We start from the raw sequence: 13,901 nt of genomic DNA, 5'->3' as shown, positions 1-13,901 counted from the left end.
AAAAATAAAGGCAAATTGAAGAAGTTCACATTCACGTAGACATTTTTGTCAATTAAGAAAAAATTCTTCTCCACCTAGTTTTCTCTCCATTTTGGGAAGAAAACATTTTGGTGGGTCCTAGGAGAAAACATTGGGGTCCCACCATTTATTTTCCTTTCTCCCCACTCAACCAAACACAATCCAAAAAAGTTTTCCTTTCTATTTTCTGTTAAGGCTCTGTTAGTTTATAGAAAGGGAAATGGATTGGTCACTTCAAGGGGATTGGACCTCCATGGAAGATGAGAGAGAGAGAGAGAGAGAGAGAGAGAGAGAGAGAGAGAGAGAGAGAGAGAGAGAGAGAGAGAGAGAGAGAGAGAGAGCAAGAAAGAATAGCAATGTATTATTCACTGGATAAACCTGTTTTGTTACACAATGCTCCCCTAATACCCGTGGTGTATTCCTAACTAACCCTAGTACAATTGACCCATCCTCACAGTACAACTAACTCACCCTCTTAACCACTCTTCACCTTATTAACTAGTGTGGTAACCCATTACCCCAAAGTAACTAACTACTAACTACCATCTGTTACAATCAATAAGGTCCACATGTACAATTACACTGCAATGGAATTATAGTTTCCTAACATTACCCCTCCCTTTCAAAGCACCTTGCCCACAAGGTGAGCAAAGGAGAGTTGTAGCTGATGAAGGGATTCCCAGGTTGCATCATCAGGAGAAGCACTTGACCACTGCACCAAGACTTCTGTGATGACCCTAGACCTCAAAGACTTGGTCCTTTTTTGTAGAACAACCACTGGTTCAGTAAACACTTGACCAGATTCATCAACAGGAGGCAGAGTAGGTAAGGGTGTGACATGCTGACCCAGCTTCAGTTTTAGACTTGACACATGAAAAACAGGGTGAATTCTTGACTAAGCTGGCAAATTCAGCTTGTAAGACACATTACCAATCTTCTTCAATACCTGAAATGGCCCAAAATATCTTGGAGATAACTTCCACCTGCCCTTGGAAACCAATGACTTCTATTTAAAGGGCTGCAATCTCAGAAAAACCCAATCCCCCACTGCAAAAGACCTCTCCTGCCTGTGCCTATCAGCTTGGGTCTTCATTCTAGCTTGAGCAGTAGCCAGATGAACCTTTAAGGTGTCCAAAACAACCTGCCTTTGACTTAACAATGAATCCAAGGCATCCACCCTAGTAGTACCAAGCACATAACCTTGGAGCTTAGGGGGAGGAAAGCCATACAAAGTTTCAAAAGGAGTTAGTTGCAAACTAGTATGAAAGGAGGAATTAAACCAAAATTCAGCCAATGGTAGCCAAGAAGCCCACTGATGAGGTCTATCAATAGTGAAAGCCCTTAGATATTGCTCCAAACTCCTATTCACAACTTCAGTCTGCCTATCTGTTTAAGGGTGATAGGCAGTGGACATGGCCAAAACAGTGCCTTGCAATCTAAACAATTCAGACCAAAACAATGAAGTGAAGGTGGAATCCCTGTCACTCACAATAGAAGAGGGCATGCCATGTAATTTAAAGACATGATGCATGTAAAGAGAGGCAATCTTGGCTGCATTATATGGATGTGAGACAAGAACAAAATACACATATTTGGTCAATCTATCCACCACCACCAAGATAACCTCATACCCTATAGATTTAGGAAGACCCTCCACAAAGTCCAAACTCACATCAGTCCAAGGAGTAGTAAGAATAGATAGTAGTTGAAGTAAACCAACAGGAGAGGATATCAGACTTGATCCTTTGGCAAATGTCACACTCCTTAATGAACTTCTTGAGGTCAAACTTCATGCCATACAGATAAAAGTCACTCTTAGCCCTGTGGTAAGACTTCAGGAACCTAGAATGGCCAGCTAAGGGACTACTATGAACATGATGCAAAAATTGAAGCTTAAGGGGACAAGATGGACCAACAAAGAACCTGCCCTTATAAAACAATAACCCATTCTGAAAAGTGAAGCCTTTAGGAGGAGAACTAGCTTGGATAGCAGCAATAAGTTATTGGACAGAAGCTTCTAATGAATAGCTAGCTTTCAATCCATCCAACCAAGTAGGGTTAGGGACAGTCAAGAGCATCAAGCAACCTGTCTTGGAATCAGAACTAGAAGCAGGCAAGTTAGAATCAACCCCAAACTATCTGGACAAGGCATCAGCTACCCTATTATCACAACCCCTTTTATATTCCACAACAAAAGCATATCCCAAGAGTTTAGCAAGCCACTTCTGCTGAGATGGGGTGGCAATTCTCTGTTCGAGCAGAAACTTGAGGCTTTAGTGGTCAGTTTTAACCACAAAAGGCCTTCCCAACAAATAAGGTCTCCATTTTTTTACTGCAAAAGCTAAAGCCATCAATTCAGTCTCATAAGTGGATAAATAAAGGTACTTGGCTTTCAATGCTTGACTATGGAAAGCAATGGGATCTGTTGGCGTTTTTCCTCTGTTTCAGCAACTTTTTGCATGAACCTAGTGATGGTTTGCAATTGCTTCTGGATTTCTTGTAATGCATGTTCATGATTCTCAGAGATCCTTGCTAAATCCGCAATTTTCTCTAAATTCTGTTTCTCTGAATTTTGCAAATTAGAATTTTGTGAAGTGGAATAGGTTTCAATCATGGTGGTGTGAATGGATCAGAGGCTCTAATACCAAACGTTAGGCTCTTTTAGTGTATAGAAAGGGAAATGGATTGGTCAATTCAAGGGGACCGGACCTCTATGGAAGATTAGAGAGAGAGAGAGAGAGAGAGAGAGAGAGAGAGAGAGAGAATAGCAATGTATTATTCACTGGATAAACCTGTTTTGTTACACAGTGCCCCCTTTATACCCGTGGTGTATTCCTAACTAACCCCAGTACAATTGACCCATCCTCACAATACAACTAACTCACCCTCTTAACCACTCTTTACCTTATTAACTAGTGTGGTAACCCATTACCCCAAAGTAACTAACTACTAACTACCATCTGTTACAATCAATAAGGTCCACATGTACAATTACACTACAATGGAATTATAGTTTCTTAACATTTTCTCTCCAAAGTTTTCCATCCATCCTGTTTCACTTCCAAACAAACACATTAAGGCAATGATTAATAATCCATTTAAAGAAAGTTTTTATAGGAAAAGAAAAAAAATTAATTTTTTAAAAGATTTTTCCATTTATATATTACTAAAAGCTAAAGCGTAACGTTTAATATTACTGTGCTCACGTTGAGCTACATCATCATCCACGTCATTATCCTTTTTCTTTTCAATTTTCCTATAATTGTTTTTTAACATTTACTTTTTTTTAATAATTGCATTTTCTCCAACCTTTCTCATGCCTTTACCTTTTCATCTCCCCATTACTCTCAACCTTAATATCACTTTTCATCTTTATTTATTTTTTCTCTTCATCTTTCCCTCCCTTACCTTTTCATCTCCCCACTACCCTCAACCTTAATATCACTATTCATCTTTTCATTAATTTTCATTTATTTTGTTTCTTCATATTCACACCATCTTCTATAAATTTTTTATTCTCTCTTCCATTCTTTGGATAGTTTTCCATCACATAAAGGTTGTTTCTTCCTCCCTCTCTCTCTCTCTTTCTCTCTCTCTCTCTCACACAAAATAATTTTTGGAGTTTTTTTTTATTTTTTATTTTTTTATTTTCTTGCATCTCTGCTAAAGTGGATAAATTTTTGTGTTTGTTATAACTCTACGTTGGGTTGGTACGATTTAGTTTTTTTTTTTTTTTTTTTTTTTTTGTTCTCTTTGATTGTTAAATATTATACTATTGCATAATAAAAAAATTAATCTATATATTACGAAAAGCTAAAACGTAGCGTTTAATGTTACTGTGCTTACATTGAGCCACATTAGCATCCATGTCATTATCCTTTTTCTTTTCAATTTTCCTATAATTTTTTTTTAACATTTACCTTTTTTTTAATAATTTCACTTTCTTCAACCTCTCTCATGCATTTACCTTTTCATCTTTCTTTATTTTGTCTCTTCATCTTTTCCTCCCTTACCTTTTCATCTCCCCACTATCCTCAACCTTAATGTCACTATTCATTTTTCCATTCATTTTCCTTTATTTTGTTTCTTCATATTCACACCATTTTCTATAAATTTGTTATTCTCTCTTCCATTTTTTGCATAGTTTTTCATCACAGAAAGGTTGTTTCTCTCTCTCTCTCTCTTTCTCTCACACACACACACACACAAAAATTATTTTTGGAGTATTTTTTTCCTTGCATCTCTGCTTAAGTTGATAAATTTTTGTGTTTGTTATAACTCTACGTTGGGTTGGTACGATTTAGTTTTGTGTTTTAAGTTTTTTTTTTTTGGTTCTCTTTGATTTTTAAATATTATACTATTGTGTTATAAAATTTTTTTAAAAGATAATATATAAGAATATAGTACATATTATTCTATTACATAACATGATTGGGGTAATTTGGTGTTTCTTGTTTTATATATATATAAATATATATATATATATATATATATATTATTTTTACTTTTTTAATCTTTTAATCTTATTTTATTCAATATTTAAATTCAGTCGCATCCTCCATATATAATTAAATTATTTATATTTTCTTTTTTTAATTAAATATATAATATTTTATTTAAATTTAAATAAATTAAATTGTACTCACTTTTTTTAACATTTACATTTTCTCCAACATTTCTCTTTCTCTTTCTCTTTACATTTTCATCTCCTTACTACCCTCTCTCTTAATGTCACTCTTCATCTTTCCATTTATTTTGTTTCTTCTTATTGTTATCCTTTTAGTATAAATTTGGCATTCTCTTTTCTATCATATGCATAATTTTTCTTCACAAAAAAATTTATTTCTCTCTCAATTTTTGGTGATATATATATAATTTGCATCTCAACTTTAGGTTGAGAAATTTTTGTGTTTTTTAGAACTCTACTTTAGGTTGATCTAATTTAATTGTGTTTTAAGTTTTTTTTTTTTGGTTAGATTTTATCATATTGCATTGTAAAGAATTAAAGGTAGTATATAAGAATGTAATATTTTAATATTATATAATATGATTTGTGGGAGGGAAAATCTTTCCCCAATAAGATATTGTCCTCTTCGAAAATAGCATTGAACCTTAACCCTCAAGGTTTTGCTCAATCCCACATTGGGGAGAGACGCTTTCCACTCATGCCTTATAAGCCTTTGGCCTAAGGATGAGTGTACCACTACTACACATGGGTCTACGACTAGTTTTCTATAAAAGTTGTGTCAAAACTTTTCTAAAATAAATTATTAACCATGACTTTAAGAACACCTATTAGCATGACCCAAGAAAAAAAAGATAATATCATGTTAATAAATTTTTGTATGAAACCTTAAAGTGTCTAACCCTTTTACCCAAACAAAGAAAAATATAACACAATTGAATTCAATCATACCTCTTCCTATTTAGAGGGAGTTTGGATACGGCGTTTTGTTTGCTGCGTTTTGCCTTTTTTTTTTTTTTTTTTTTTTGGAGCACGCGTTTTACCCCAACGCGGTTACTGTTCATGTACTGTACATGAACAGTAGCCGCAACATGAACAGTGCATCCGTGCACTGTTCACGGACCCACAAATTTTATTTTTTATCAACTTTTTCATTAAATATGGGTCCCACAGCACTATTTACACATTTAAAAATTATTTTGCTACAGTGTTTTCAGTTTTCAGTTTCAGCAAAATAAGTTCTATCCAAATAGACCCTTAATGTAGTACACCTAGATAGGAAACTATCGCTAAAATTTTCCAACTGAATTCAATCCTTGTAGCCATCAGTGATGATGTTTTGAGTTTCATTTCAAAACATCTCTAGATACTTTTATTTGCCTGGCGCCGACACTGGAAAAGTAAAAAATGAACTCCTAGTTCTAGGTAGGTAGTAGGTACATATCCATGGATGTCGTCAGAATTCTTTGAACTTGCCATCAGCGATTACGTTTTGAGTTTTGTTTCAAAACATCCTGTAGTCTTTACTCTTTACCTCTCTACTGGTACTACTATATATATCTGAGATTTAATGATAATTGCCCAGCAAAATTATCCTAGAAAGAAACAGATTTAAGACATTGAAAATAATCTTGAAAAGAAAAACACACAATTTGAATGATGGCAGTACGGAACGAACTCCAAATTCCTTTGGTGAAACTGGGCAATCAAGGCCTTGAGGTAAATACCAATGGCATTCCTTGAACAACCATTTCAAATTTTTTTTTTTTTTTTCAAGAAACTTCCCCATTTTATATATGTTCAGCTCACATTTCTTTGAAAACCCATAAGCATAATTTGATCTATTTGGGATTTTAAGGGCCTGTTTGGTCATCAATCTCAAACTCACATTTTTACATTTTAAATAATATTACACACATTTTTATATATTTTTTCACTCACACGTATTTCAAAAAACTACAAATAACAATTTTCAAACTATTTTACCAAATACTCTCTAAAGTTACGAGAATCCATCTACTGTAACTCAATATCATTAACTACTAGTTTTTTTTTTTTTTTTTTTTTTTGTTGTTTTTTTTTTTGTTTTTGTTTTTGTTTTTGTTTGTGGAAGTGAATTGACTATTAGTTTCAGTCTAAAATATTATGCGTATCTTTTTGTGAAGGAAAATCATGCATACCCATTATCTATATATTATTATTATTATTATATTATTATTATATATATTATAGCAAAAGATCTTCTCAAAAAAATAAAATATATATTAAAGCAGAAGAGGCCATTCCTTCGTGCGATGGTAAGTGGCTTCTAGTTGTAGGTTTGGCTGCCTATACCATAATCTTTTCTTGCTTACCATACTCTTGTCAAGAAAGCAAATTTAATTCTACTTTAATTACCTTTAATTCTGTAACGTACTTTAATTTTAGTCTAATCTATCAATAGTCCCTAGCCATAATCGAATAAAATAAAGTATTTTACTTATGTTGATTATGATTTGTGAATCAAAAATGTAAAATATTATACGAACTGCATGGGTAAAATCCGACATCAAATAGCATATTTTTTACCTTTATGGTTCATTTCAGCAGCAACATATTCGTACAGGTTCAAGAGCTACTTCTCTTAATACATAAAATAAATGAGATGTCGTTTGGTAAAGAAAGAAACGACAAAGAAAAATAATATAGATCAAATGTCCCAGTTATAGTATTAGTGTATTACTCTACCATTTCATACAGAGTGTTCTACTTTTTAATTTTTAATGTGGGCCTTATAATCTCAACCTAATCTTAATTATGTCAAATAAAATAAAATGAACGCATGTGTAATAAATTTAGAAGTATTTTTTTTTTTTTGGGGTAAAATTCTATCGCTTTAGAACTCATTATTCTGTTGGAACTAGGAATCTTAAGCTGCTGGAAACAGAATATTGGTCCAAACTCCAAAGTGCAACATTGGTTTAGACTTATGGACCTAAAAAAAAAAATACCTTGTAGCAAATATTTGTTTCATAAGTAGTTAATGGCTGCAGTTACGTAGGTACTTTTTACATGGATCAACCTCAGAGAGAAGAGGTATGATTTAATAGGAAAGAATCTATAAGCTTTGACATAATGAGAAGCTACTCTTGGCAGCAAGTTTACTTGGGAATGAAAAGGCTACAGTTTAGATCAATTTGGAAACTTATAATTGAATTGTGACTTATGGTTATGATGCCCTTAAGAGACTGTTACAATAGCAAAGCTGCCATTTGTGTACCCCCATAACCAAGCTCAACATGATGAACTAAATAGATTTGGCATAGTGAGAATCCTCTTTTGGTGATAAAGAAAGACGAGTTTTGAGTGATTTGGTTATAATTATAATTGAATTGTATTTTGAGGTTATGATGCCCTTAAAACTCTTTTATGACACCAATACAGCAAACTGTATACCTGAGAACCAAGCTCAACATGATGGAATAAACAGATTGAGGTGATTGTCAATTTGTTTAAGTAAAGTTTAAGTCCGAAGAGATTTGCTATTATCTTGTGAAGACAGGAGTATGACAGATGCTGTCTGTTGAAGAGTAATTAGAATTCTCTTGCCTAGTATATACTAAGAAAAGTTTTCCATTTATTTGAATCCGATGCACATATACTAATTTGATGGATTTTGGAGGACAAGGGGGGATGTTGAGTTTAAAATTTTAAATGTCATTTGTATAGTCATGTACTGGGTAATCATCTATACTATATAATAGAGATTACGACGAGATTCTGGAATCAACAAAACCCTGCTCCTTAATCTTTTCTGTTTTTGGAAATTAATAATGTATGTAGTAAAGTCCTTCAAATCTTATGTGCTTCATACGTTGTCATGTGGGAGGCTTCAAAGAAATTAAAATTGATAGAAAGACTGGAGACTTCAGACCTTATATAGTCTTTCTTTCTTCCTCCAAGACTCCCAACATAAGGTTGGACCTTCATAAATAACCTATAACCATGAAAGTTTAGTAATAGATTTAACCAAACATATAAATCCTTCAAATCTTTATTTAAAATCTTGCAGTTGATCTTTCTCACTGTTCAAGATGCACAAGTTTTATACGTTTTAAGAAATAGTTTTCTCTATAATTTTTTGTTCATTTCTCTGTAATCTTTGACTCTTTTTTTCCCCAGGTCTCAAAGTTAGGGTTTGGATGTATGACCCTGAGTGGATTGTACAATTCCCCACTCCCTGAGGAGGATGGAATAGCAGTAATAAAGTATGCTTTCAGTAAGGGAATCACTTTCTTTGATACATCAGACATTTATGGACCCCATACTAATGAAATTCTTCTTGAAAAGGTAAATGACACCAATTTTAATTTGACTAGCTCCAAAGTCAAATGGCCATTTTCCCATCTGGTAGTAAATCTAAAGATGGTCACTGATATGGAAATGTCTTTGTCAAACTATTTTCTATAAGTTCTGTTGTTAGTGAACTGATTACCAATCTGGACCATGTGAAAACTCTGTTATATTAACTAAGAGAAGTTCATATTTTTCAGGCCTTGAAGCAGTTGCCAAGAGAGAAAATTCAAATAGCCACCAAATTTGGTATCAAAAAAATTGGATTTCCTCAGATGGAAGTGAATGGTAGCCCTGAGTATGTTCGCTCATCCTGCGAGGCTAGCTTGAAGCGTCTTGATGTGCAATACATTGATCTGTATTATCAGCATCGGGTAGACACAAATGTACCTATAGAAGAAACTGTAAGTCATTCTCTTGCTCTTTCAACCACATGACAGCAATGGTTGGCCCTTTTTGAATTATTTCTTGTTTTTAACTTGAAATTGTCAAATTCTTTGCAAGTCTAATTTGCAGAGAATTTCAGAAAAGATTATTTCATTGTAGTGATGGTGAGATCTTGGTGGCAAATTTAATTAGATACATCCTATTGGAATGTAGGTTGGTGAACTTAAGAAATTGGTAGAAGAGGGAAAGGTCAAGTACATTGGTCTATCTGGTGCTAGCCCAGACACAATAAGGAGGGCACATGCTGTGCATCCCATCACAGCTTTACAAATGGAGTGGTCTCTCTGGAGTCGTGAGATTGAAGATGAGATAATTCCACTTTGCAGGTTTGTTCAGTTCAAAGACGATGTTTTTCTATAAATTTTGGTGTCTTCAATGCTTCCATGTATCCTATATCTCTCTCCATTTTTTTTTTTTTTAATTCTTGCGTTTGCAACACTACTGTTCTTTTTGAATGATTGTTGCAACCAAAAAAAAAAAAAAAATCATCCATTTTGTGTAGATTTGATTTCAATATAATTTAATTATCTTATCCAGAAGCATGAGTATGCTCTCTTGAATTTTAATATTTTTGTACATGTAGGGAGCTTGGCATTGGAATAGTTCCATACAGTCCTCTTGGTCGTGGTTTTTTAGCTGGCAAAGGAGTTGTGGAAAACTTGGCTCCAAATAGCATATTGGTACATATTTCACCAATATTTTGTGTCATTCATTTGTAAGATACAAAGATTTTTTAGGAAACAATGATATTTTTCTTTGAGCAACGATTCATCAAGTTCATTGAATAAAACAGTACCTATTTTAGTCCTTGCAGTTTACAAGAAGTTCCAATTTCATCTATAACATTTGAAAAATTGCAACCAAGTCAAATTTTGAAAATTTAGCTATCAAGCTTTTCAATTTGCCACATTATATTCCATTCAATATTTATTCTGTTTGTGCTTTAAAAGAGTTACACAGTGTAACATCTACTATTGAATTTTTTTCTTAAAAACAGACATCAATTAAGAATGTGACAGATTTTGGATATGACAGAATATCAAAGAAGAATACACAGACAATCGCAATTAGTTTGTTAAGGATCCATAGCCAACTTCAAAGTTTTGGGGTTAAGCCTTTGTTGTCATATTTTAAGAACCATCTGCATAAGGATTTCAAGAATTTTGGCCTTTCTCCTTAATATTATCAACAATAGTAATAATAACAATAAAGATGCTTTAACTAAACTGACAGCCGGCTCTTTTTGTTTAAGGACAAGCACCCTCGGTTCCAGGGAGAAAATTTGGACAAGAACAAGGCCATTTTTAGTCGAATAGAAGGACTTGCAAGAAAGTACCAATGCACTCCTGCTCAACTTGCACTTGCTTGGGTTCTCCAACAAGGAGATGACATTGTGCCCATACCTGGTAATTGCCTTTCTTAATCTTTTCTTTTTCCCTTATTAATTGCATCGGTTTAAATGAGCCGCATATTTAAGTTTTCCTCATCTCATCAAAAATATTGAAATTTTCCTCACAAAAAAGAGACAAAACAAGTGGCTGAAGTTCTACTCAATGTTATTAATACTATTTTCATTTTTGTGCTACAAATTAAAATTAATTTGATTTTAATTATGAAATGCTCTTCTCCCTATTAAGCTGCAACATGTAGAATGAAGAACACCTGCATCTTATAGAGACAAAACATCAAATTAGTCATGAAGGGAAAATGTCAAAAGTATACGGATCCAATTTCCATAAGGAGTTCCTGCCTCAAGTTTCAAAGTTTGTCACATAAATAAACAACCCATTTCATGGCTGGAAAGTATATAGATAATGCCTCCTATAATGTCATAACAGCCTTAGAAAAACTCAGATTTTAGTTAGTATTACATATTCATAAACAAAGTGTTAGGTTGCAGTCATAACTAAATAAGAGCTTAGTTTGGGTTCATGTTTGTGGCATAATTTTTGAAAGAGTGGTAGTTTGGTTTCGTGGAATTTGAAAATCAATGTTCACTAATATGCTCATATTCTCTCAAAGTATCTATGTAGTATAAAAATTTCCTTTTGATTTAAGATCCCTTTGGAATTGTTTTGCCAGATTTTATTTTCCAATGTGCCAAATCTTGTATATTGTTCATTCATTTTCCTTGAACTTTTGCAGGGACTACTAAGATCAAGAACCTGGAGAATAATGTTGGCTCTTTGAAGTTGAAACTTACGGAAGAAGAGCTCAAAGAGATATCTGATGCTGTACCAAAGGAAGAGGTAGCTGGCAGTATAAGCTTTCAAAACATGGATCATTTTCACTGGAAGTTTGCCAACACTCCTCCAAAAAATTAATTCTCTACTTACACATGGATGATGTCCATTCCACTTAAATAATGCTATGTTTTGGTGAAATGAACGGCCAGATTTATATTAAATAACTAGCTATGTCATTCACACTGCAAAACTAGCAACATTATTATGTAAACCTTTTTGAGAATGGCACCAATGTGCTTTGGCAGTTTGTTCTGTTAGGATTAGTGCCTTTAAATCCTATTGTATGACATTATGTATGATTTAATGTTATGATTAATAAAGTTTTTTATTATTATCTAAAATAATGGTAACATGAATATTTGGGCATTATCATATAGTTCATGAGATGTATAGTATGTGATTTACGTGATTTAGTTACAGAAGATATGGATCGCAAGTTCTTTGTAAACTCAAAATTTTAGTTCGTAGTCAGTAATAAAATTCGACATTTCATCTGCAAAGACTATAACATATTAACTAAGATGATTTGCCTTAATTATGGAAGTGGAGACTTCTAGTTGATATGTTGATATGTTTTAAGAGTTAAGACAAATTGAACTGGATGGTTGTGAGATTTATTATTCTTTTAACGACTGTCAAATGAATAATAAATCTCACGACTTTAATTTATATAAACTCTCAATCCTGAGAGGATAGTGATCTCGATCATGAAATGTAGGCTGTTTTGATATATCAGGAATGAGATCTAATTCAATGGTCAAAACTTCAGTATGTTGGACAGCCACACGTAGTGCTAAAAGAACATATATCCTTAAGATGGAATTCATTGTCTCTTTATAGAGATATAAAATATTCCCTTGAGATAATTTTAATGAGTTTGGTTATTTAGAGTGTTAGGCCTAACCACTTTAGTAAAGAGTTACTAAAGTTTATATTTTATGAAATTTGATTTCATAAATAAATATATATATATATATATATATATAATTTAAAGGATTAAACAGGGTACTCAAGAATTAAAAGGTAGTAATTTTCAAAGTGGCAATTATATATTATGACTTTGTATTATTACGAATATTTTCATGAATGGGTTAATTGTTTAGATAATAAAGTCTTGAGATTTAATTTTATTAATAAAGCCTGGAGTGCAATTATATTTATAAAGTGGTATTAAATATAATTAATGGTAGTTTTGAGTTTGTCAAGAGTTGACAGATAAGTCCGAAACCCATTGGAGCTAGAGTCTTATTTGTCTCTTTGGTCCCATCCCAAGTCACACACTTTAGCCCAATTGGGCTGGCCCAAAAAGTTAATCCAATTAGATAATCAATTATTTATTTAATAAGAGTTATTAAATAAAGTAACTACCAAGACAGTTAAAACATATGTATGATTAAAAGGAAGATAAGTCAGTTTTTTTTTTACAGAATCTTGTAAATACACTTTTCCAAAGGAAAATCAACGTACACAATAATTGATTGAGAGACCACACGTCTTGGGCATCTGTGGAATTGGGGTGAAGAGTAAAGGTTTTCCCAAGTTCGTTCTTTTGTTTTGAATTTCACTCCATCAAGGTATGCATTTCTATTCTTTGTTTCTAAAATTCTAGATATTACATATTATCTTATATGAATGAACAAGATACTTGTGTTGCTTCCGCCGTGTGTTTTGTATGAGACGCAAAACCAGTTTTTCCAACATGTTCATTAGTTTTCGTTATTAGAATTTTTTTGGAGTTTGTTCTTTAATTTTTATTTATTAATTAATCTTGTCACATAAGGCTTCTTCTTTGTTATTATAATAATGTTTTTCCAATGTGTTATAACTATTAGAAAACAGATAGAAAATTTTTTCCAATGCTCACAAATGTTTAAATATCATATCAAGTGGTACAATGTTTGGCCATTAAAGGGTAAACACCCCCTATTTTTGCATAATCTTGCATGACACTCACTTGAGCGAATTATGCAAAATCTCAAGTCCAAAAAGTTCACCCCTCACTTACATGGTATCTCAATTGAGCAAACTTCAGACATAGAGCAACAGAAAGACTCACCTCTCGTCTCGATCAATCCAATTCTTGCCTAACTCTTGTGTCGACCCTAATTTCATGCCAACTTCAATGATCTTGTTTTTTCACATGATTATTTTTTTATTTCAATTTTTTTTTGTTTTTTTGTTTTGGTTTCTTTGACTCTAACTATACTAAAGAGATTATAACACTTTTTTAACTTTCTTTCAAAGTGGGATTACAAGGCAGAACCAAACCACTAGACAAACTAGGTAATTACCTAAGGCCTATGTGCAACAAGATACCCAAACCTTAACCAATAGAGCCTCAAGTACTAGGTAATGGATAAAATTAAAATTTTTATCAAATAAAAAACAGAAAA

General features: G+C 33.0%; 2 protein-coding genes across 2 annotated transcripts; one reads left to right on the top strand and one right to left on the bottom strand.

Moving 5' to 3' along the window:
- Positions 1-640: 640 nt before the first annotated feature.
- Positions 641-4,087, bottom strand: LOC126719354 (uncharacterized). Its single transcript, XM_050421921.1, has 4 exons — positions 4,032-4,087; positions 1,739-1,941; positions 1,055-1,404; positions 641-868 (listed from the first exon to the last, which is right to left on the bottom strand). The coding sequence occupies exons 1-4, from the start codon at positions 4,085-4,087 to the stop codon at positions 641-643; spliced, it is 837 nt and encodes a 278-aa protein (XP_050277878.1).
- Positions 4,088-6,087: 2,000 nt separating this feature from the next.
- LOC126717388 (probable aldo-keto reductase 1) lies at positions 6,088-11,789 on the top strand. Its single transcript, XM_050419071.1, has 7 exons — positions 6,088-6,202; positions 8,645-8,812; positions 9,016-9,219; positions 9,416-9,588; positions 9,846-9,942; positions 10,515-10,668; positions 11,408-11,789. Exons 1-7 carry the CDS (start codon positions 6,140-6,142, stop codon positions 11,584-11,586), a joined length of 1,038 nt encoding a protein of 345 aa, XP_050275028.1. The 5' UTR covers positions 6,088-6,139; the 3' UTR covers positions 11,587-11,789.
- Positions 11,790-13,901: the final 2,112 nt, after the last annotated feature.

Source organism: Quercus robur, chromosome 3, assembly GCF_932294415.1.
Source record: "Quercus robur chromosome 3, dhQueRobu3.1, whole genome shotgun sequence".
NCBI lineage: Eukaryota > Viridiplantae > Streptophyta > Magnoliopsida > Fagales > Fagaceae > Quercus > Quercus robur.
Note: the sequence above shows the minus strand (reverse complement) of the source record. Positions and strands in the feature narration are given on the sequence as shown.

What these genes read in the sequence shown, in the direction of transcription:
- LOC126719354 (XM_050421921.1), bottom strand. Translation starts at nt 4,087, where the DNA reads ATGAATGGAAAAATGAATAGTGACATTAAGGTTGAGGATAGTGGGGAG. An exon ending in CAAGTCTGATATCCTCTCCT is followed by an intron (nt 1,405 to 1,738) that starts GTTGGTTTACTT and finishes ACCCTTAAACAG; the next exon opens with ATAGGCAGACTGAAGTTGTG. An exon ending in CTTTTGCAGTGGGGGATTGG is followed by an intron (nt 869 to 1,054) that starts GTTTTTCTGAGA and finishes CTAAAACTGAAG; the next exon opens with CTGGGTCAGCATGTCACACC.
- LOC126717388 (XM_050419071.1), top strand. Translation starts at nt 6,140, where the DNA reads ATGATGGCAGTACGGAACGAACTCCAAATTCCTTTGGTGAAACTGGGC. An exon ending in TGGGCAATCAAGGCCTTGAG is followed by an intron (nt 6,203 to 8,644) that starts GTAAATACCAAT and finishes TTTTTTCCCCAG; the next exon opens with GTCTCAAAGTTAGGGTTTGG. An exon ending in GAGATAATTCCACTTTGCAG is followed by an intron (nt 9,589 to 9,845) that starts GTTTGTTCAGTT and finishes TTGTACATGTAG; the next exon opens with GGAGCTTGGCATTGGAATAG.